General features: G+C 43.9%; 1 protein-coding gene across 1 annotated transcript in view; it reads right to left on the reverse strand.

Moving 5' to 3' along the window:
* Positions 1–1,106: 1,106 nt before the first annotated feature.
* LOC104315177 (myosin-13) overlaps positions 1,107–20,740 on the reverse strand; it is a 37,362-nt gene continuing 17,728 nt past the window's right edge. Inside the window, exons 20-40 of the mRNA XM_069798851.1 lie at positions 20,251–20,387; positions 18,680–18,935; positions 16,021–16,263; positions 14,228–14,404; positions 13,435–13,580; positions 13,258–13,348; positions 12,082–12,471; positions 11,863–11,989; positions 11,327–11,445; positions 10,422–10,618; positions 9,724–9,907; positions 8,685–8,850; positions 7,752–7,897; positions 6,006–6,314; positions 5,716–5,919; positions 5,506–5,631; positions 4,172–4,342; positions 2,500–2,604; positions 2,325–2,420; positions 1,749–1,883; positions 1,107–1,373 (exon numbers count right to left, since the gene is read on the reverse strand). Coding sequence (XP_069654952.1) covers positions 1,359–1,373; positions 1,749–1,883; positions 2,325–2,420; positions 2,500–2,604; positions 4,172–4,342; positions 5,506–5,631; positions 5,716–5,919; positions 6,006–6,314; positions 7,752–7,897; positions 8,685–8,850; positions 9,724–9,907; positions 10,422–10,618; positions 11,327–11,445; positions 11,863–11,989; positions 12,082–12,471; positions 13,258–13,348; positions 13,435–13,580; positions 14,228–14,404; positions 16,021–16,263; positions 18,680–18,935; positions 20,251–20,387 — 3,540 coding nt within the window. The 3' untranslated portion in view covers positions 1,107–1,358. The remainder of the gene's footprint in view (positions 1,374–1,748; positions 1,884–2,324; positions 2,421–2,499; positions 2,605–4,171; positions 4,343–5,505; positions 5,632–5,715; positions 5,920–6,005; positions 6,315–7,751; positions 7,898–8,684; positions 8,851–9,723; positions 9,908–10,421; positions 10,619–11,326; positions 11,446–11,862; positions 11,990–12,081; positions 12,472–13,257; positions 13,349–13,434; positions 13,581–14,227; positions 14,405–16,020; positions 16,264–18,679; positions 18,936–20,250; positions 20,388–20,740) is intronic.

Here is a 20,740-nt window from a genome sequence, read left to right on the forward strand (position 1 = left end):
CCAGAGCATCCCCTCCTTCTGCATCCGAGGACCCCGCTCACCAGGGAGGGCTCCGGAACACAGGGACCCGGAGCGGTACTTGGGGGCAAGAGCCCAAACCCCGGCGTCTCAGAGGGGAGAAGCCTGGGGCTGGCAGACAGCGCGCCAGGGCAGGGGTCTCCCGGGACAGGCAGAGGGCTCGGCCCCGGCCCCGGCCCCGCTCCCGGCCCCGCTCCGGGAGGGGCTGCTGGCCCCGGTCGGGCGGCCCCGAACACCGTGGCCCGGCCCAGCTTTCAGCGGAGCCGGCTCCGGCCCTCAGGCCGCCGCCGCCACCGCCCCCCGCCCCTCGGGCCCTGCGGCGCGCGGAGGAGGGCGGGTCCCGCCCGCCGCCGTCCCCGCCGCGGCGCGGCAGCGCCCCCTGCCGCCGCGCCGGGGCGCAGGCACGGCTGCCGCTGGCGGGCTCCCGCGCCCTGGCGGCGGCCCCGCCCCGAGCGCTGCCCGCCGGGAGGCCTCGCCGCCGCCGTGCGGCCGACGGGCTTCGGGGGGCGGCGGAGGGGCAGAGCGGGCCGGGCGATCCCGCGCCGCGGCCTGCGGGGATTAGCCGATGCGGCCCCCTCCCCACATGGAGCAGAGCCCCTCCGCACACACTGCGTGGAGCAGATCCGCCCCCCCCCCCCCCCCGCATGGAGCAGATCCACCACCCGCACACTGTATGGAGCAGATCCGCCCCCCCGGCACGGAGCAGATGCCCTCCTTTTCCCTCCCTCCACAAAACAACATATCCCACAGGGCGCACACACGGACGAAGGCAGTGTAGGGTGCCGATCCCCACCCATTCCTCCCACTCGCGGCAGATCCCCCTCCACATGCGCTGTCTGGAGGAGACACTCTCCCTGTCCCCACAGCGTTATGCCATGGGCTGCAAAGGCAGAAGAACAGAGCAGTTCAAGTCACGGGTATTGTTACAGCCTTACATAGAGACCTTTTCTGTATTTTTTCCTATTTAGCTGTTAGCTTCTCTCAAGCATGAAAGTTGAAACCATGGAGGACGACTGAGGAGTGTGTTCCCATTACTCTGGCAACGCTTTTTCCTGCATAGGACATATCCTGGACTTTGGGAACCGCTGCTGTACCTGCTGCATCCATTCACAAAGGCTTACTGTCAGTCTCATGATGAATTGATAGTCCTTACCGTCACCAGAGCATCGCCCAGGTTTATTTTTATTTCTCACAGCTTCTACTTAGAGTTGGCTAAATATGACCAGGTCAAAGATTAGTTACATGCACACCTTGTTACATGAAGCAAGTAATGAATATCTCTGTTGGATGCAGAGAAGTCTATATTGTAAGGGAGCCTGCCACAGGTCTGGTCAGGGACCTCATTCCTTTGATTTCTAAATATAAAAAAAGGAAGATAATGTAGAGGTTATCAGAGCAACTGAATTATTTGTGGGGTTGCTTCAGGTCTGTGGCTATTACAAATATTCTGCCGTATTACTGGCAAAGAACCCGTACCTCCCAATTCTGCTGAAAGACCTGGATTCTTAGACTAGATCATGTCTGGTCTGTCTCTTGGGAGGCATCAAAAGGACTTTTAAATCCCCCTGGTTTTGAATAAGTGCCAATTTCTGGCCTTCATTTATGAGGACACTCCAGTGCAAGAGTGGGAGGAATACAGCTGTGGCTGCCAGGTCTTTGGGCAGAGATCTTTATGCAGAGATCCATTCCTCTGCATAGAAATGGCCCTTCTCTGCAGCACTCTAACTCACCTGTCCTCCAGTATCACGACTTTTGGCTCGTAACTTGTTAACCTGACATTCAGCAATATCAGCTCGTTCTTCAGCCTCTTCCAGCTCGTGCTGGGTCTTGCGGCATCGTGAGAGATTAGTGTTTGCCTGTTCTTCCTGAAAGTCATGCAAGTGCCATCACTGACATGGACACAAACTGACATTGCCTTCTTACCATTAACCGAACAACCTATGGCTGTGCCACAGTAACATCACCTACTAGTTAGCCTCACAGCTACATCCCTGCATTGCCAACACTCTATCTAGTACTGTCAACAACATGAGCACTCAGCTGGTGACAGAACAATAAGTCCTGCTCAGTTCCAGCAGGGAAAATTGGCTAGTGTGGCTCCAGAAGTGCAACAACTCCTGGATAATTACAGCTGTGCCTGCTCTGTTGTGAGCTGTAAGTCTTTATGAGGTAAGGAATATTCAAAGGCAGTGGCCATAGCTGCCCTATCAAACGGAGTATTCACTTATTTTAATGAACTTGGGAGCCCAGACCTTTTGGAATTCTCCACCCAGGGCCCACAAAAATTTAAAGAGTTGTGCACTCACAGCTTCCTCAGCCTGTTTCTTGTATGCTTTCACTTTTAACTGCAGCTTGTCCACCAGGTCCTGGAGCCGGAGAATATTTTTCTTATCCTCTTCAGACTGTGGGAAGTGAAAATCAAGTCAGCCTTGGAAGATGGACTGAGGTGATGCACGTAAGAGGGCAGAAGATTTGAAATACCTGGTAAGTGAGCTCCTTCAGCCTTCGTTCATACTTGCGAGCACCTTTCAGTGACTCTATTCCTCGTTTCTGCTCAGCATCAAGCTCATTTTCTAACTCATTAATCTGAAACACAGTATCACGGTGAAGACAGCAAGCTGCCAAAAATGGCTGCTGATCCTGCTCTAGGATCCTGGGAACCAGGGTACTGCAGACTAAGGCTGCAGAGAAAGTGGCAGTGCAGGGCATCTTCCTGCAGCTGCTTCTTGGGGCTAGACTAGCTAAAAACTACTCACTGTGCTATATTAGTAGTGACATAGCATGTGAATCCATAGTTATTTATGGACAGAACTTAGCTGTGCATACCTGGGGCATTTATAATCAAAATCAGGCTTAAAGCTGTCAGAGAAGAGGAAATTGAAACAGGGAAGGGAGGGTTCTGTCAATGTTCACCAGGTAAATGGGGAAAATCTCGTTCATTTGTATCTTCAAATCCAGCTCATCCTCATGAATAGTCCCAGTGTATATAAGTCAAACCTGGACACCAATGTGTTTATTTCTGTGTTGATATTTCCTTTCAAAGCCAAGAACACCTAATTCCCAGTCAGTTGTGCTGTATTTTGGAACAGGAACAGCTGAAGAGTGCAATAAGTGGGTCAGGCAAATGGTCCATCTAGCTCAATGCTCTGCCTCTGGGAGTGGCAGCGACATATACTATTTAGGGACAGCATGGAAATCTGGCCGCTGTGTAATCCCCTCACACTTGTCCAGCTTCCACAGTCATTAGATTAGAGGTGTAAGGTGGCATATCTATGCCTGTTCCTTTAAGTATGTTTACAAACCTGATGATTTCTAATCCCTTTTTGAACTTTCTACCAGCTGCCTCTACAGCCTCCCACAGCAGCAAGTTCCAGAATTTCACTGCCCACTCTGTAAAGTACTTCCTTTTAATTCTTTTAAACTCATCTCCAGGTGAAGATGTCCTGATCTGTATCGTGTGTCCTTACTTCTCATATTATGCATTTTGATGAATAACCATTCAGAATACATCTTGGGCACTGCTGTCATGATTCTGTAAACTCTGATTACATCCCCCTCAGCCATCTCCTCTCCAAACAGAAGAGTCCTAGCCTTGTTTGTCTCACCTCATAAAGTTCCACCCACTCAGTTGCCATTCCCTGGATGCTTCTGTAACTGTCAGGTCCTTCTTGAGTTGCAGAGACCAGAACTGCACATGGTACATTTAATATAGTGGCAAGTTATGCTATCTGTCTTGTTCTCAGTGCCTTTCCTAATGAAGCCCAAAATTTTTTCTCTCTTCTGTTTTTGTTTCTACTGCACATTGAACAGTTTCTGAGGCCTGTCATGGATGAGACTGAGATCTCCTGGCTGAGCTGTAATTGCCAGTTCCAAGTTCATCCCCAAGTAAGCATGTTTTAAATTATTTTTCCCTAGATAAGTTAGCACGTACATCTACCCTGAGGTTCATCTGCCACCATTTTTGCCCACTCAGTTTTATGAGGTCATTCTCAAATTCCTCACCCACAGTGCAATGTTTGACTACTCAGTGTAACTCTCATCACACCTGCTGGAGATACCTGGGGTTGTCCCTGTGGTAACCTTCCCAAGAGGTTCCAGCAACCAAGGGCCCACTCAGGAACATGACCTTAGCCTACCCTAGTCTTCACCATACCCTCGCCTCTAATTTCTGGAGTTGCTTCTTTCCACCCTTCAGTGCCAGCTGCTCGGCTTCATCCAGACGGTGCTGCAGGTCCTTCACCGTCTGTTCCAGATTCCTCTTCATCCTCTCCAGGTGGGCGCTGGTGTCCTGCTCCTTCTTCAGCTCTTCTGCCATCATGGCTGCCTGTTTGTAGTGCATGGTTATGTTATGAACATGCCTCCCCATCCCTGGCCGTTCTGTGTTCTCCCTAGGAGCAATGCCCAGCTTCACGTTGGTATATGGCTCTCCATATGCTTAGTCAGTGCCCATGGCTGTGCTAAGCGTCTGTCATATAAAGAGGATCACTGTTTCTCAGTATCTGTATTTCTAAAACTACTCTGCCTTGGGGAACAGGCAGGGTTGATGACAAGAAAAAAATAATTAAATCATGCAAATAACTCAGTACCAAAGTTTCATTTTTTAGGAGTCAGTGGAAATTAGGGGCATCTTGAAGTATTACCAGCTAGCACTCTGCATCTCTGGGTTCCCAAATGATTTTGAATATCCATCCATTTGTTGCCTAAATTTGCCAAGGAGTCAGACACCTAAGCAGTTTTTGCTGATGAAATGACCCTGAGTATCTCAAACTAGAATGAAAAGTTTGTGCCTGCTGAGATCTTCAGGACCCAGGATGGATAGCTGTCACCAACGTGACAGGGCAGAGAGGGCTGAGGGGAACCTGCATCACTGCTGCTGGTGGGCAACCAGAACCAGACACAGCACTTCATGCCCAGGTGCACCATGACTTGATGCAATAGTGTAACCACTTTCTGTTTCATTTTCATATACCTTTCCTCCATAGTCCTAAGATTTGTTTCTTCTGATGCTGTGGAACTGTAGACTTGTTTAAATGAAACATTTCTATTCTCTCTTTTTATTTCTTAAATGTCTAGCATTTGTAAAGAAGCACGTACGATTTTAGTCTTAATTTCTGTTTTTCTGTGCTGTGTCTAAACAGGACTTGGTTCAGACTACTCTTTTCCTATTACAGTGTTGCCAACATTTGTTTTATCTTGTCTATTATGTTTATCCTGGAAGCCAAAGTGAATGTGGGTATCAGGAAGGGGAGACAGAATGCCTCTTCAATACAGACTGCTAGCAGAACATGAGTAGAGGACCTAGACTGAAGGGGTCTCCCATGGCAAGCAATAGGGCAGAGGCTGTGTGAGGCCCATGGGGAAGGGATTGTGTGTCACTGATATTTTCTGTTGAAGAACTGGTTCTCCTCCACCTGATTGCTGCCTTTCTAAAGTGTAAAAGTGACTGCAGTAGTATAAAATGGAAAAGAGGCAAGTAAGAAGACTCACATCTGTGATAGCTTTCTTTGCTTTCTCCTCTGCATTTCTGGCTTCCTGAATGCTGTCTTCAACCTCATTCTGTAAGTGAGTAATGTCCACTTCCAGTTTCTTCTTCATGTTGAGGAGGCTTGTGTTCTGTTGGGACAGTCCGAAGACAGGTCATTCCCACCCCATTTCGTGCCACTCCCACATGCCTATTGTAAAAGAGATATCAAATACCTGAGAATGAAGAAGCTGCACTCGCTCACTGGCATCCATCAGTTCCTGCTCAGAAACTTTCCGGGCTCGCTCTGTCTGCTCCATAGCAGCTCGCATCTCCTCCATTTCTGTTGTCATCAGATTGTTCCTACGCTCTACCATAGCAAGCTGCTCCTTCAGGTCATCACTCTCTCTCAAAGCATCATCCAAATGGAGCTGGGAATCCTTTGAAGGTGAAAGCACCATAAGACTCAGAGGCAAGCAGAGTGAGTGGCAAAGACCTGTAGGACAGTAGCACTTGCGGTTCCTACCTTGAGTTGCCCTTGCACGGCTTTGAGGTGCTTCTGCGTCTCTGCTACCTGACAGTTGGCATGGTTCAACTGTATTTCCATGTCATTCAGATCTCCCTCCATCTTCTTTTTCAGCCTCAAAGCATCATTTCTGCTTCTGATCTCAGCATCCAGTGTGGTCTGCATAGACTCTAATATCCTCTGGTGATTCCTCTTAAGCTGGTGAATTTCCTCATCTTTCTCTGCACTCCTTCTATCAACATCTGACTTCACCTGGTTCAGCTCCAGCTGAACACGTAAGATTTTTCCCTCTTCATACTCTAAAGAGCCCTGGCAGGGTTGAAATAATATCATTTGTCTCTGTAGTGACCATTACTGGGAAATGCCCCTGCAGAATTTTGACATTTTGCAGCCAGTAATGCAGATATATTTGCCTTACTGTGGACCTTTAGAAAAGGCCTAGCACTGAAAAAGCTGACTGCTATTCCCATACATAAGGCATTATACCTCAGCTGGATATTAATCAGTAATTTAGGAATAAGACTCCTTAGGAAAATGCCTCCAATACCACAAGGTCTGGGCATTGAGGGCTATGTTGACACTGCAGAGATAACAAATGATAAACAAATGATAAACAAATGACACTGCAGAGATAACAAAAAACATGTGAAAACATAAGATAAGGCAGCCAATCCTCATGCTCAGAAGAAGCTTGCCTTCTCTTGCATCTCCATGCTGAATTCTGCATAGGGGCTCTGCACTTAGTCCCACCCCAGTGACTGTGTGGGCATGTTCCCCTCCCATACAGCCTTTTTCCTCTGATACTCATATCATCTAGCTTCAGATGTCTAGGAGTTAAAAGCCTGAGTCTTTACAACCAGTGGACAGAAATAAGCACATCCAGAGAATGGAACAGTTGATGTAGCCCTAGCATCCATTTTAAGAACAGACCCTCCAGAGATGCCTATTTCTCCTTTTTGATTCTAGAATGAGCCTATGGTGACTAATTCAGGATTAGACTGATGATATTTAGATGCATAAATTAGAGCAGATGGATTTGTATGGCCACTATAAGTCTTGCTTCTACTGACTGCCCATCTGGTGAGATCTAAAGATTAGAGATGTGTCATTTGTTTTTTACTTCTTTTTCTGCCTAAGGGGAGTTACAGAGAAAACAAGGTGAGGCTCTTCTTGGTGGTGGACAGCAGAAAGACAAAAGGCAAGATTCAAAAGTTGATACAAGGGAAATCCTGACTGCATATAAGGATAAAAATGTTTTCCCATGAGAATGATGCCACACGGGAAAAGGTTGTCTAGCAATACTATGAAATCTCCATCCTTGGAAATTATAAAGACCAATTAGACAAGGCTTTGAGCAACCTAATGTAACTTTAAAGTTAGCCCTGCTTTGAGCAGGAGGTTGGACTAAAGACCTCCAGAGATTCTTTCCAACCTAAGTTAATTCTGTGTCTCTGTGTTTGAGCTATGCCCTAGGTAGACCATGAAATGCTCTCAAAGACATTTTGTGGAGAATCAGATATGGTCATACAGAAGTAATAAAAACTTTTCCAAGAGACAGTCAGGGCAGACAGGGAACAAAAGGCAGAACCCAGACAAGAGGGAACTGAAGGAGCTGCAATCTGGCATGGATTGGGAAAAAAGTAAGATTTAAAGTTATGAAGAGCTGAGGGATAGCCAAAGACAGTAAGAAAGACTGAGAATATAATCTCCAAATTTTCTCCATTCATGATCTCTGTAAAAACAAACCCCCTTATTGAGGATACTTGCCTCTGCTTCTTCTAGTGCTGCTTGAAGGTCACACTTTTCTTGCTCAATTTGCTTCTTTGCTTTCTCCAGTCCATGTTTAGCTTTTCCAGATTCAGCAATCTGTTCAGTCAGATCAGAAATTTCCTCTGCAACACAGAAAACACATACTCAACTCAGATAATGTTGTCAATGGCACCTGCAATTGCTGTTTGGCAATGGGAATGACGGAAGAGATAATGGTCTAATGTGATGCAGCAGTGAGGAGAAATAATAGGTCTTGTCTCATGTGCAGTCTTTATTTCTGATTACCTGATATTTCCAGTTCAGTGTGCAATCTGAAAATGAGAGGGACCAACTGGAGTGAGCTCAGAGAATAATGTCAAATTCCTCTGGATAGTGAAATTACAGCTCCAGAGACAGTCCTGTTTGATTGCTCTCTTTATCCTCAGATACTCCCCAGGGATCATTCAGCTCACAAAAGGAACTGAGTTGTGTTTCCTTTATACAGTTAGTTTGCTTATTAAATGCCAATCCCTTACGCCACAGCTGCATGGTTCTCTACAAGGACATAGACAACAGCCCTTCAGATTTTCTCTAATGGCAGTGACTGAAGTAATCTGAAAAAAATGAGTATCTGGTTTCATCATAATTTCTGTCCATTCAATTAATTTGGTCCCTGTCCATGAATGGAATTGTAATGGTGTGAAGGAGGCAGAATACCGTGAGGAAATAGGATAATGTAATGAGCTGTAGACATGTGCTTACAGGTGACTTTGAGATCAGCTGAACAGGAAAGAAAGTCACCTAACCTGAGCTTTGTAGGAAAATCATAAAGAACAAAACTCTGGGAAGAGGCAGAGCTCTGGTAGCCCAGAAACATGGAAGCATTTTAGGACTCATGGCGGATCCCAGCTGATAGAGATCTGAACTTACGCTGGAGGTTCTTGTTCTCCCGTCTGATAGTCTCAGCCTGGTCAAGCATTTCTTCATAGGCATTCTTCATGCGGAAGATCTCAGTGCTAAGAGAGCGAGACTCCTTCTGGGCAGCTTCCAGCTCAGCCTGACTCTCCTGGTACTTCTGCTTCCATTCAGACAGGACCTGGAGTGACAGGAGCATAAGAATGACCCATTCTGCAACACTCCTGTCTTTGCACGTTTACAGGACAAGAACCCAAGAGGCATGGCCTGTCTTATAATCTTTTGCTTTGGACTGTTCTCTGCCTGTGACAATCGATTCACTGTGATACATACTCTGGCTGTTTTGGTGGAAGCCACTTAAATTATCCTCTTCAGCCAGCACTAGTGCATTCCCCAAGCTCTCAGGCAGGAGTTTGGCTTGACATCAGCCTGGACACAATGTGGTTAGTCTGAATGAGGCTGTGTGACCCTTTTTATTATTGCAGGAGCCAGTGGTCTTGCACTCAGCCCACCAAGAAAGATCATGTTCTACTGATTGTCTCCTGAGTTTGACACCACAGCCCTGCAGGCCATCTTTTTTAGCACATTCACCAAATCCACATCACTTGGTCAAACAGTGTTGATTCTTTTAAATGTTATTAAAGGCAGTGAAGGCTGGAACTGTGTAAAGGAGTCTGAGGCTCTGCCTAACCTGAATCAAGGCTGGCAGACTAGCATCAGGTGAAAGTCAGGGCTTGTTAGCTTGAATATGAATACTTGCTCAGTCTGCTTGATCAAAGACTAGATATGGGTCCTCCCAATCTCCCTTGCAAAGACTTCATGCTTTTTAAAACTATCAGAAAGCTACTTTACTGTTTGCTGTGGTCATTTTGGGTTACTCACACTGATACATTATCATTACTATATGTCCCATTATATGCTCCTTACCATAGCTTTCCTTTGGATAAAATGTAATTTATCTTACTGTGAGTGCAGAACTTTCATAATTTCAGAATTTGGCCTGGCCTATAAAATGTCTAATGATGTTCAGATCTGGCAGGCTCTGTGAATGAACCTTGTCAAAATTCTTCTGCTTTTTATCAAATGCTGCACAGGCTGCGTTCGACCTCTCCATGTCACTCATGAGGTCATCCACTTCCCCCTGCAGCCTCTGCTTTGTCTTCTCCAGTGAAGCACACTTTGAGTTGACAGCCTCAATCTGCTCCTCTGACTCCTGCAGGCGCTGAGCAAGCTTCTTTCTGCAGGATGAGACAATCAGCACTGAGAGAAAGAAAATTCTGACATTCTCAGAAGATGGACAGGAAGGGAGTTTAGCATGGGAGAGATGGGCAGAGAGGGCAACATGGAAAGCTATGATGGTGTGAACAGAGGGCATCAATAGGAGCTTGGGATGACACAGCATGCTGGAGTCGTGCATAGGCTGGGAGAATACTTACCCAAGGGGTAGACTACACCAATGTGGAGAGGAACCAGAAACACATTTTCAATATTGGCAGTGTAAAGAATGTGATTTTTCAACTGTTATGATTAACACTATAGTTGATGCACTGGAATTCTCCTTTCTGTAGACACTCCCAAGCCTCTACTCGTCCACCTTTAAGCCTCTACTCACTCCCCTTTTTACTCCTAACACATTACAAAGCACACTGCTCTGCATATTCCCACTACAAGCATATTCTGGTTTCCTCCAGTTCCTTTTCACATTTATACTTAAATATCCTTCTACTTGCTCCAGACCATCCCTCCACGTACTTGGCCTCCTCCAGCTCCTCCGTGCGCTGAATAGCGTCCGTCTCGTATTTGGTTCTCCACTGGGCCACTTCGCTGTTGGCCTTGGACAGGGCACGCTGCAGCTCCCCCTTGGCTTCCTGCTCCTCCTCGTATTGTTCCCGGAGCAAGTCACAGTCGTGGCGAGCAGACTGCAAGGCGTGGGCCAGGGCGCTCTTGGCCTAGGTAGTTAAAATTATACAAATTTTCAAAACATTAACAATTTGTGACTGGATTTTTTTCCTGTATTTTTATAAAAACTTCACATCTCACTGCCCATGTGCAACAGTTTCTAGAGTAACAGAAGGGGCAAAGCGAATAACATTAAGGGCTCTGTGTTTCAGACTTGATGTTGTTAAACAAGATCAGGCGCTTGTCCATCTTGTCTGGGATGCTGCCTCTCAAACATATCTGCACCAAGTGATTCAGACAAAGACACAAGAAATCCAGCAACAGACAAGGTAGGAATTATCTCTCAAGAAGTTTCCCCATAAGCTTTTCAGGTAGAGTTTATGTTTATCTGATGGTGGAAAAAACTTTAAACTGTTTTGTCATATCTAACCCTAGGTACGCCTGCACTCTTCTCTTTCCTTTTTTTGGCTGCTACTGTTTCTTTGCCTCAGGGGTTTCCTGTAACAGAAAGGTGTGCACACAGAGCTATTTTCATTCACATCTCTCACGTTTTTGAACTTCAGAAAGCATGGTGAGAAGCACTTAAACTGTCTTCCTTATTTAATTTCTAATGTCTCTTCTCTGTGTTATACTCCAAGGCAAAGTTCCAAAGTTTCACTGCTCTGATGTCTCCACCTTTCTCTGAGAAGAAATCTCATTTATTGTTTTACCTCATGGATTTATTTTACAATTTGTTGGTCTGAATTAAAACAAGTCACCTTATTTTCTTCCTCTAGTTGCCTCTTCAGCTCTTCAGTCTGCTGAGTGAAAGCATGTTTGCCTCGAGTCAACTGAGAAATCAGGGACTCCTTCTCCTCTAGTTGCCGAGTAAGTTCACCTATCGAGAAAACATTTATTTTTTTAGACAGACATACGAAATGTAAAACATATGAATGAGAAGAGCTAGCCATATGGAAAATGATTACAAGATATAATGTGGTAAAATGAAGGGAAAGTATCAATTTCATTCCCACCAGTAGGAAAAAGCTATCAAAGAGAAATGTTGTGCTGACATCAAAGGAAAGGGGATGAACTGACCACAAATTCACACATTCATTTTGATTGACAGTGCCTCTTTTGGTTTGGTTTTATGGTTCCTTGGGTGGAATTTCTATGACTGCCACCAGGAGGAAATTCTACCATCGGAGTTTTGTTCAGATCACCCAGTGATGAATATATTACAAAATACACAGGCATTCAGACAGCATATTTAAGTACTTGGCACAGGACTATTACATTTCATCTGGGGACACACCATTCTCAGTCTGTAGACGTGTTTTCTGCATGTTCAGATCATTAATTAGTCGCAAATGTTCATCATCTTTGATTCTGACTTCACTGAACTGGTCTTCGAGAGCTCGGCACATCTTTTCCAGATTGCTCTGTTAAGAGATAGAAAGCATATCCTTCAGCTCATCTAATTGTTCAGAAGAACAATGGTAGTGATGAGAAATGTTTCTTCCTGTGCAGCAACCTTGGCTTTGGAGACAGACTCCATGTTACTGGCCAAGTCGTCAATCTCCATCTTCAGCTCGCTCTTCTCCTTCTCCAGCTTCTGCTTCACTCGCTGCAGGTTGTCGATCTGCTCCCCAAGCTCAGCTGTGCTGTCCGCGTGCTTCTTCCGCAGGGCGGCAGCTGTGGCTTCATGCTGCAGCGTGGCCTCTTCGAGGTCACGGCGCATCTTCTGAAATTCTGCCTCACGCTTCTTGTTCATCTCAATCTGAGCTGCGGTAGCCCCTCCTGCTTCTTCCAGGTGCTCACTGATCTCCTCTAGCTCCCTGGAAAGGCCAACTCGCTGCTTTTCAGTCTTTGCACGGATTGCACGTTCAGCCTCCATTTCTTCCTCCAATTCCTCTATTCGAGCCTGTGAAAGTTAATTGGTTAAATGAGGACTTGTGAATAGACAGATCTGAAATTATCACTAAGGAATAAAGAGCGAACATTCACATCCCTTTATATCAGCATAAAGCGTGACGCACCACTAGAAATGTCACTGAATTTTGTCCTATGACATGCAATATTCAGTTTTGGAACAACAGTGAATGTAAAATCTGGTATTTCATTTTATGTTAAAGCTCAGAATGGATTTATTATGTTATGAAGGATCAGGTATTGCACTTTTGTGAAGAAATAGGGGATGTGTCACTGGAAAATGTAAAGGAATGCAAGTTTCTTAGTAATTTTCCAAAGGTCAGGCCAAAACAAAGCAGTGTCCTCTCCATCAGCAAACAAGATGGAAGGAACCTTGAGATGAACAACCATGGGATAATAGCACTGAAGAGACCTGTCTTTCTGGCCTTGCATTTAGAAGGTGATCTCTGTCCTGATCATGACAGATTATGCCACATTTTATTGTTTTCTTAGAAAAGTAATTCTCAGTGGCTTCACTACTGTTGTAACTCAGTATCTGATCCATTTTCAAAGCCTGCCACAAGCTTGACTTAAGAAATTTCTTACATTGTTATATATGATTAGAGGCCAGAGTTTTTGTAAAAGTGCCCTGAGATGGGAACAGCACCCAGAGTCCATGTTAATTGTTTTATTCATGTGTAGAAAAATATTTTTGTAGAACAGTCTAAGAATAAATATCAATTAATTCTAAGGAACTTGTGCTTGGCTACTAAAAATATCAGTAACTCTTAGACTTTACCTGAAGCTCCTTAATTTTCTTTTGCAGCTGAGAACTTTGAGCCTGCTCATCTTCAATTTTACTTTGCAACTGGCTAATTTCAAAATCCTTTCTGTTAAAGAATGAGAATGCAAATTCAATACGGTTAAGATAAAATCTGAATTTTAGAATTCAGAGCATAAAAAGTCAGTACAATACTTCTTTAGCCTGTCATCCATCTGTTGCTTATCATTTTCCAGATCCATGACAGAATCCTGAGACATTTTCAGATCTCCCTCCAGTTTCCTCTTAGCTCTCTCAAGGTCCATTCGCAGTTTCTTCTCTTGTTCCAGAGATCCTTCAAGCTAAAACACATAAAACGTACTTTGAAAGTAACTATTCCTGATTTAAAAATCTAACTAGGGTTGGAAATTGATGAACAGAGAAAACAATCAGATCCTGTATGTACTTCTCATCTCCACCTGTGCTACACTCTTGCTGCAAGATCAGAGCTGCCATTATGGTTTGGTTTCAGATACTAAGCTGTCCACAGCTTGGCTGTGCACAGTTGAAATGCAAGTTTTTGAAAAACACAGAAATGAAAATTTTCCAGTGGCTGCAGTTCCTAGCATATAGACTGCCAAGTATTGACAAATTCCCAGTGTTCATAACTTCCTGGAGTATAGCCACACTGCACAGTAAGAGACCACAAATAACTCAGCAGCAGACTTCAAACTGCCACAGATATACTGCTCCAGCTAATTGGTTAAAATGGGGCACAAAAGTCTACAGTGCTGAAATACCCAGTGATGAACATAGTTTAAATAGGCAGGGAAAGATGAAAGATGTACTGGATTCCACAATACCCTGACAACTGGCAGTGATTTATTAGCTGAAATTATTAGAGCTGGCTTGGCTGCTTTAGGTGTTGCTTATACTCCCAGCTACAGATTTCTAGTCTCTTCTAATCCATCAGAGCATCCACCTACACAGCCCAAAAACTTTTTCTTACGTCGTCTACTTGCTGCTCCAGTTTGGTCTTGGTTTTGGTGAGTGTGCTGACTTTGTCTTCCTCAACTTGCAAGTCATCCAGTGTCTGCTGGTGGGCTTCCTGGAGGGCCTTTTTCTCCTTAGTGAGTTTAGAAATATTTTCATCCAAAGCTGCCATCTCTTCAGTAAGATTCTTAACCTGTTAGACAGCCAGCATCCATACTATTAGTGGGTGCCTTGAGAAATGACAGACTGAGAACACAGTGAGTGCACCCTTGCAAAATCTTGCATGGATGTAGTCAAAATGCTCCCCACAGAAGGTTTGTGTCGTTCATGATGAGGGTAGCAACAAGTGTCATGCCTGACAGTCACACCTCTCTGGTCCTGCAATGGTAGGAATTCTTGCTTTAGTTGTTTTTGACTGCCAGCCCTATCCTGCTGAATTCTGTAGTGGAACATGAGCTAGACCTTCACTTGCCTCTTGCAAGCTTTTCCCACTGGGATTTACAAAAGGTGTCTGAGTTGCTTTTGCTCAAAAAATGTATTATTTCCTGCATGTGATATATTTGCTAGGTGAACAGCTGTAAATTCTCAGCAAGTGAGGTTCTTTGTGCCAAGCATAGCCAAAGATATGTTAAGTTTTCCATAAAAGTGAAAGGAATATGGTAATATGACAAAGAACCTTATGCCCTTGGAACAGGTGTTCATGAATTTAGGGCAGGAGCTTCTAACTGGGCTGCTAGCTTTACCTTGGAAACTTATTCCTTGTACTTCAATGTAGCATTGCACATCAGCAACCTTATCTCAGACGCATCAGGCACTGTGCATTAGCCTGCCTGAACCTTGCTTCCTGTTTGTCTCATTTGGATGGGAAAGCCTGACAGCAGGGATAAGGAAAGTCCACTCTGCTAAGTGCTTTAGCTATATGGTCCTGATATCTGATAAGACACTCCCTCATCCTAATACCTGGCATGAGCTAGATTTCCTCTAAGCATTAGTGTAGGAATGTCCAACGTATCAGTAATTGCAAAATTAGGATCCAGTATTTTCTCAGTGATGGCATTGAAGGGAACCTCAAGGTTGTAATTACATCTCTGCTAATATTGTTTCCACAGGAGGACTCAACACTGTCACCACAGATGTGGGCTTTTGAATTCTAACATATATATCTCAATTCTGTCTCTTCACATAGATTGTTGAGATGTACGTGAAGAGACCTGTGCTTTTACTGGGAGATAAATGAGTTAATGACCACCTGATACAGACCCTCCTTGCTACACTGACAGTCTGAACCTTAGAAGTCAGGAAGAACTCCTATCATATCATCAGGTCAATGGAAGGAAATGATGTCCATCCTAGCTGAGACCTGGGCTTCCTAAGTATAAAAGAATTATAAGAAAACATCTGACATCTGCAAAATCAGTTCTCCTCAATGCGTGTGAGAAAGGACCAGCATAGCTGTTCTGTGCTGAGCTACTCACAAGCATACTAGTCCTCCATTATCCACAGGAGACACCAATATACTGGTTCCTTATGACTGCAAATAGCCAAATATGGAAATTCTCATCAAGCACCATAACAACTTCTTAACTCTTTTTGAACTGTCACAGAAAATATATTTTTCCTAAGAGCAAGTTGTAATTTTAACAGAAAAATTTCTGTCACAGGTGATTAAGTGGCAATACATCTCTCCTATGCCTTGGGTACGTATCACTTCTATTCAGAGCACTTAGGAATGACCGCAACTTTCCACAAAACTGAAAACTGTCTGGGAAAACTATCTGGGGAAGAATAATTCCCTGATTCCTCTGTCACCTTATTCTCTGTTGCATGCTTCTCCTTTTCCACTTTGGCCAGAGTCAGTTCAAGATCATCAATATCTTTCTTCAGCTCAGAGCACTCATCCTCAAGTTTCCTCTTCTTTGCTGTCAGTTCAGCATTTGTCTCCTCTTCATCCTCCATTCTTTCACTTAGTTCTTTAATTTTAGCTTCCAGCTGGATTTTACTTTTGATGAGTCCTTCACATCTCTCTTCAGCATCAGCTAGATTTTCACTTTCCTGTCAGAACACATTGAAGACATGTTATATTTATCATAAAAAAGACAAAAGGCAACATCTGTTGTTCAAGCGCCATGTCCAGGAAATTGATTACACACGTCAGGGCAGAATTTCCTATGCAAATCACAGTAACACACACGATTCAATCATGAGGAAATTGTCCTGCTTGGTTATGGCTAGGAAAGTGGGCCATAATCCTATGGTAGAGACACTTCCTTTCAGCTGGTTAGATGGTTTGACCACAATACCATGCAACAGAGTCACACGGTTCAGTCATAACAAGGAGCCTGCAAGGGAGCAATGAGATAAACAGGTGGGTAGCGAACTGGGTTTCAAGGAAGCATGATCTTAGATGTGGATTTGTAAAATATATAGCATTTCAAAGTCATCTTTCATAGAGCGTTGGATGGTTCTATCTTTAATAAGCTCCTCTGTCGTGGTTTAACCCCAGCCAGCAACTAAGCACCACGCAGCCGCTCACTCACTCCCCCCCATCCAGTGGGATGGGGGAGAAAATCGGGAAAAGAAGTAAAACTCCTGGGTTGAGATAAGAACGGTTTAATAGAACAGAAAAGAAGAAACTAATAATGATAATGATAACACTAATGAAATGACAACAGTAGTAATAAAAGGATTGGAATGTACAAATGATGCGCAGGGCAATTGCTCACCACCCGCCGACCGACACCCAGCCAGTCCCCGAGCGGCGATTCCCTGCCCCCCCCTTCCCAGTTCCTAAACTAGATGGGACGTCACATGGTATGGAATACACCGTTGGCCAGTTTGGGTCAGGTGCCCTGGCTGGGCATGAGAAGCTGAAAAATCCTTGACTATAGTCTAAACACTACTGAGTAACAACTGAAAACATCAGCGTTATCAACATTCTTCACATACTGAACTCAAAACATAGCACTGTACTAGCTACTAGGAAGACAGTTAACTCTATCCCAGCTGAAACCAGGACATCCTCCAACTCTAATGACACAGGTCAGACTGTCTCCCCAGAAACTTCTCCCACTTTATTCACATGAGGCTAACCTTGCTCCCATCATTCTCTAACCTCTCTGTCAGCCAAGACAGGGTCAAGCTTGACCTAAACTGTAGCCTGCAACTTTTACTATAACTAACATTTTGAGACACATGATTAACAGATAACATTTTGTCTAAATTAATGCTTCTATGAGGTATTCTACACAGAATACACAGAATATCTGTTGCCTCCCAGAAGAGTTATGGCTGAAAGCCATAACTGCAGTAAAAGAAGATGGTATGTTTAATTCTCTCTCAGATTCTGACTGAAACCCATAGTGCACTGAAAATCATGGCTAGTGAGCGTGTATCTTCTGAGGACAAACTTGGAGAAGATGGTGCTTGAAGAATATTTCAAGCAGGGTTGATAGAAATTCCTCCAGGAAAATGGGACTTAGCAAGAAGACAGGAAGGACTCCTCCAATACTGAAACACTGAGAAAATGGGAGTTGAGAAAGAGTCAGACAACACACTTGAGGGCAATGATCATACCTTAGAAGTTCTTTTATGTTCTAAAATGTGAACTCTGAGTGTTTTGAAAGGCATCCTAACCTGGAAGTTAGTTAACCTAGTTAAACCTGGGCTTCCTGGTTTTTTTTGGCTTACCATCCATGAAGAGGTTAAAGTGAAGTCCCATATGGTTGTAAACTAGGTGGGTTCTGGAGAACAGAGCATTAAATACCAAGAAGGGTGCAAAGAAATTCAGAAAATTGAGGTTAAGTTGAAGTTGGGAAAAAGGATTCAGGTAACGAATCTGATCTTCAGCATGCAGTTACAGACTCAGTGCTTGAAACAATACAGGATTCTTGTTGAAACCAAAATGGTTCGAAAGTACATGGAAACAAGTGACAGGTCCACTTGTACCAGACTGGCCTTGGCCATGTAGTATCTTACTACCTTTTAAAACCTGACAGTATTCATGTATTGTGCAATTTCAGTCTCTGCTCAGCAGTATTCCAGAGAAAAGCATCAGTCTTCGTTCCACAGTTTCAGTCCTGTGTCTAACAGAAAAGCACCCCTGCTCTGGCTCCATATTATAATGGTCAGCAGATGTGGACACAGCCTGTATTTCATCCAGAATCAGATACCATTGTTAGGAGCACATTGTATATACTGTGGAACATCTGATTCTTCCACTGGTGATTGCTTAATAGTGAAGTGGGTTTACATGTGAGCTCGGTCAGAATTTCTTGTATGCCTGCTAGTGGTAATGTTTTATATGTGCTTTGTACTCACCTTGCTTAGGTGTAAATGACAAGACTGGATACAAAGCAGTGGAAAATCTGGCCCTGTTACATGTCTGTTTATGAAGGTCAATGGAAAAGAGAAGGGAAAGAGCAGCAGAATAAGAGGAAGTGGGGTGAATCTGAAAATGGAGGTTACTCACAGATTGAACCTGAAGCTGCAAGTCATTTTTCTCTTGCAACAGGGTCACCATTTTCTCCTCCAGCTCTTTCCTTTTTGCCTCAGACTTTGCAAGCTCTTCCTTGGTCTTCTCAAACTCCTCCTTCATGTTGGCTATCTCCTTCTCAGATTCTGCACTCTTCAGCAAGGGCTTCATCTTGAAGTACAGCTTCATCCAGGGCCAATGCTTGACATTCATGAATGCTCTAACATTGTATTGGATGATATAAATGGATTCTCTGAAAACACATGAAAACACAGTTTATGAGGCTGGTGAGACTTGGGTTGGAAACAGACTCTGATTATTTGCCATACAGCAGCAGCATTTTCCTCGAGGAACTTCTACGTGAGACTTTTTTCCTCACCTCCCTTGCTTTTATTGGTCATTTCTAGGCCCTTGATTGCAGAATGGCTGGTTCAGTAGCATGAACAATAACTATGTCTGAATATAAGAGGGAGAAGTACTCCAAACCAGACAAACTTCTCTGGCATGTTGCCTGGGAATCTCTAACACTTCCCTCAGTCTCAAAGAAAGTGCAAGTGCTCAGGTGAATACGAGAGTGAAAACTGACCTCCTTGAAGTGTTGCTGCTGAGATTACAAATCTGAGAGTTACTGTCAGTTGTGGAAACAGCAGCTTGATGCTTTTTGGGTCACTCAAACTAGCAAATACCATATTAGAAATTATTAAGACAGAAGCTGAAAACAAAAATGAAATATTTTTATGGTATTGAATGTAAAAGGATGTTGTTGGTGCCCATAGTTGAAGGGGAGTTTAGATAATTCCTTGCAGAGAAATCCAGGGAGAGTTATTGAATACTTAGAAACTATCCCTGGCTCAGGAAGCCGCTGAGCTAAATATATACTGCAGAGTATTACAAATAAAAGCAGCTGGCTGGCAGAGCATCCTATACATTTATGCAATCCTTGCTCCCCCTAAACCCTTCACTTGTCAACAACATTTGAGAAAGTTTGCTTAGCTCGCCCAGTCCTGCCACTCCTACACTCTAAATTTTGTATGATTCATCCCATCTCAAAGGGACAGAGCTGAAACGAGAAGGGTATATGGGATTGTCGAAAGTATGGAGTATCTTCTCTGTACAAGCTAGAATTGTTCATTTTAGATGATGCAGTCACAGAAGAAAATTAAAGAGAAGGAGAGCAAAGAGTGATTATATGCCATTCCTTACAAGACTAGTGTGATCCAATGAAGTTATCAGACAACATGTCCAAAACAGACAAACCTTAGCACTTGTTCAGTTGGCTATCTCCATCACAGGCTTCTTTAAAAGTTGAAAATGGTAAGTGCATTCCTGGAGAAAAGGTTCACTGTTAAATACTAAATATCATGGTCCAGCTGCATGGTCCAATTGCTAAATAGCCATTGCCAGAATTTGGGAAGCTGTAACAAGGAAACTATTAGTTTGTACTTGCTCTGTTTCCCCTAGTCTTTCTAAGGGTCTTTCCTGAGGACAGTTTTTTGCCTGAGACAGAGTACTGCATTGCTGGACTCTTGGTCTGACACAGTATGATTGTTAGTATTTTCTTATATTACCTTCTTTCATTCATCTTTTTAAATTCAGTTCTCATGAGGTACCCTCTGCACATAGCTTGTGTATGAGTGATGAGGCTCACAAGCTTCTCATCTCTCATCTCTTCTAGAAGTCCCAGGAGACCTGCCTTGAAGAACACCTAGAACATAAGAGAGGGTCAGATGGTTTGAGGCTTAGGCAGGTACACAACCATTGGCAGCTGATGCAGGGTAGTACAAGGCAGTTTTGGAAAAATGACTGCAGAGTAAAGGTTTAACAGCTAGAGAAATTTTGTGTCAGTATTCATATCCTCAGTGTTCCTATGATTCATGACAAGTCACTCTATGTATGACCTAATCACATTATTGCAGTGTTATTTGATGCCTGCTCCAGTGTAGGCTGGGGAAGATCTAGCTCATCAGTAGTTATTAAAACAAAGAGTTAACTTTTAACTTAGTACTATATCCTACTCTGTCTTTTCACTGTACTCTACCCTTCTATGTCAGGCTCAAG

Source organism: Haliaeetus albicilla, chromosome 12 (genome assembly GCF_947461875.1).
Source record: "Haliaeetus albicilla chromosome 12, bHalAlb1.1, whole genome shotgun sequence".
Taxonomy (NCBI): Eukaryota; Metazoa; Chordata; class Aves; order Accipitriformes; family Accipitridae; genus Haliaeetus; species Haliaeetus albicilla.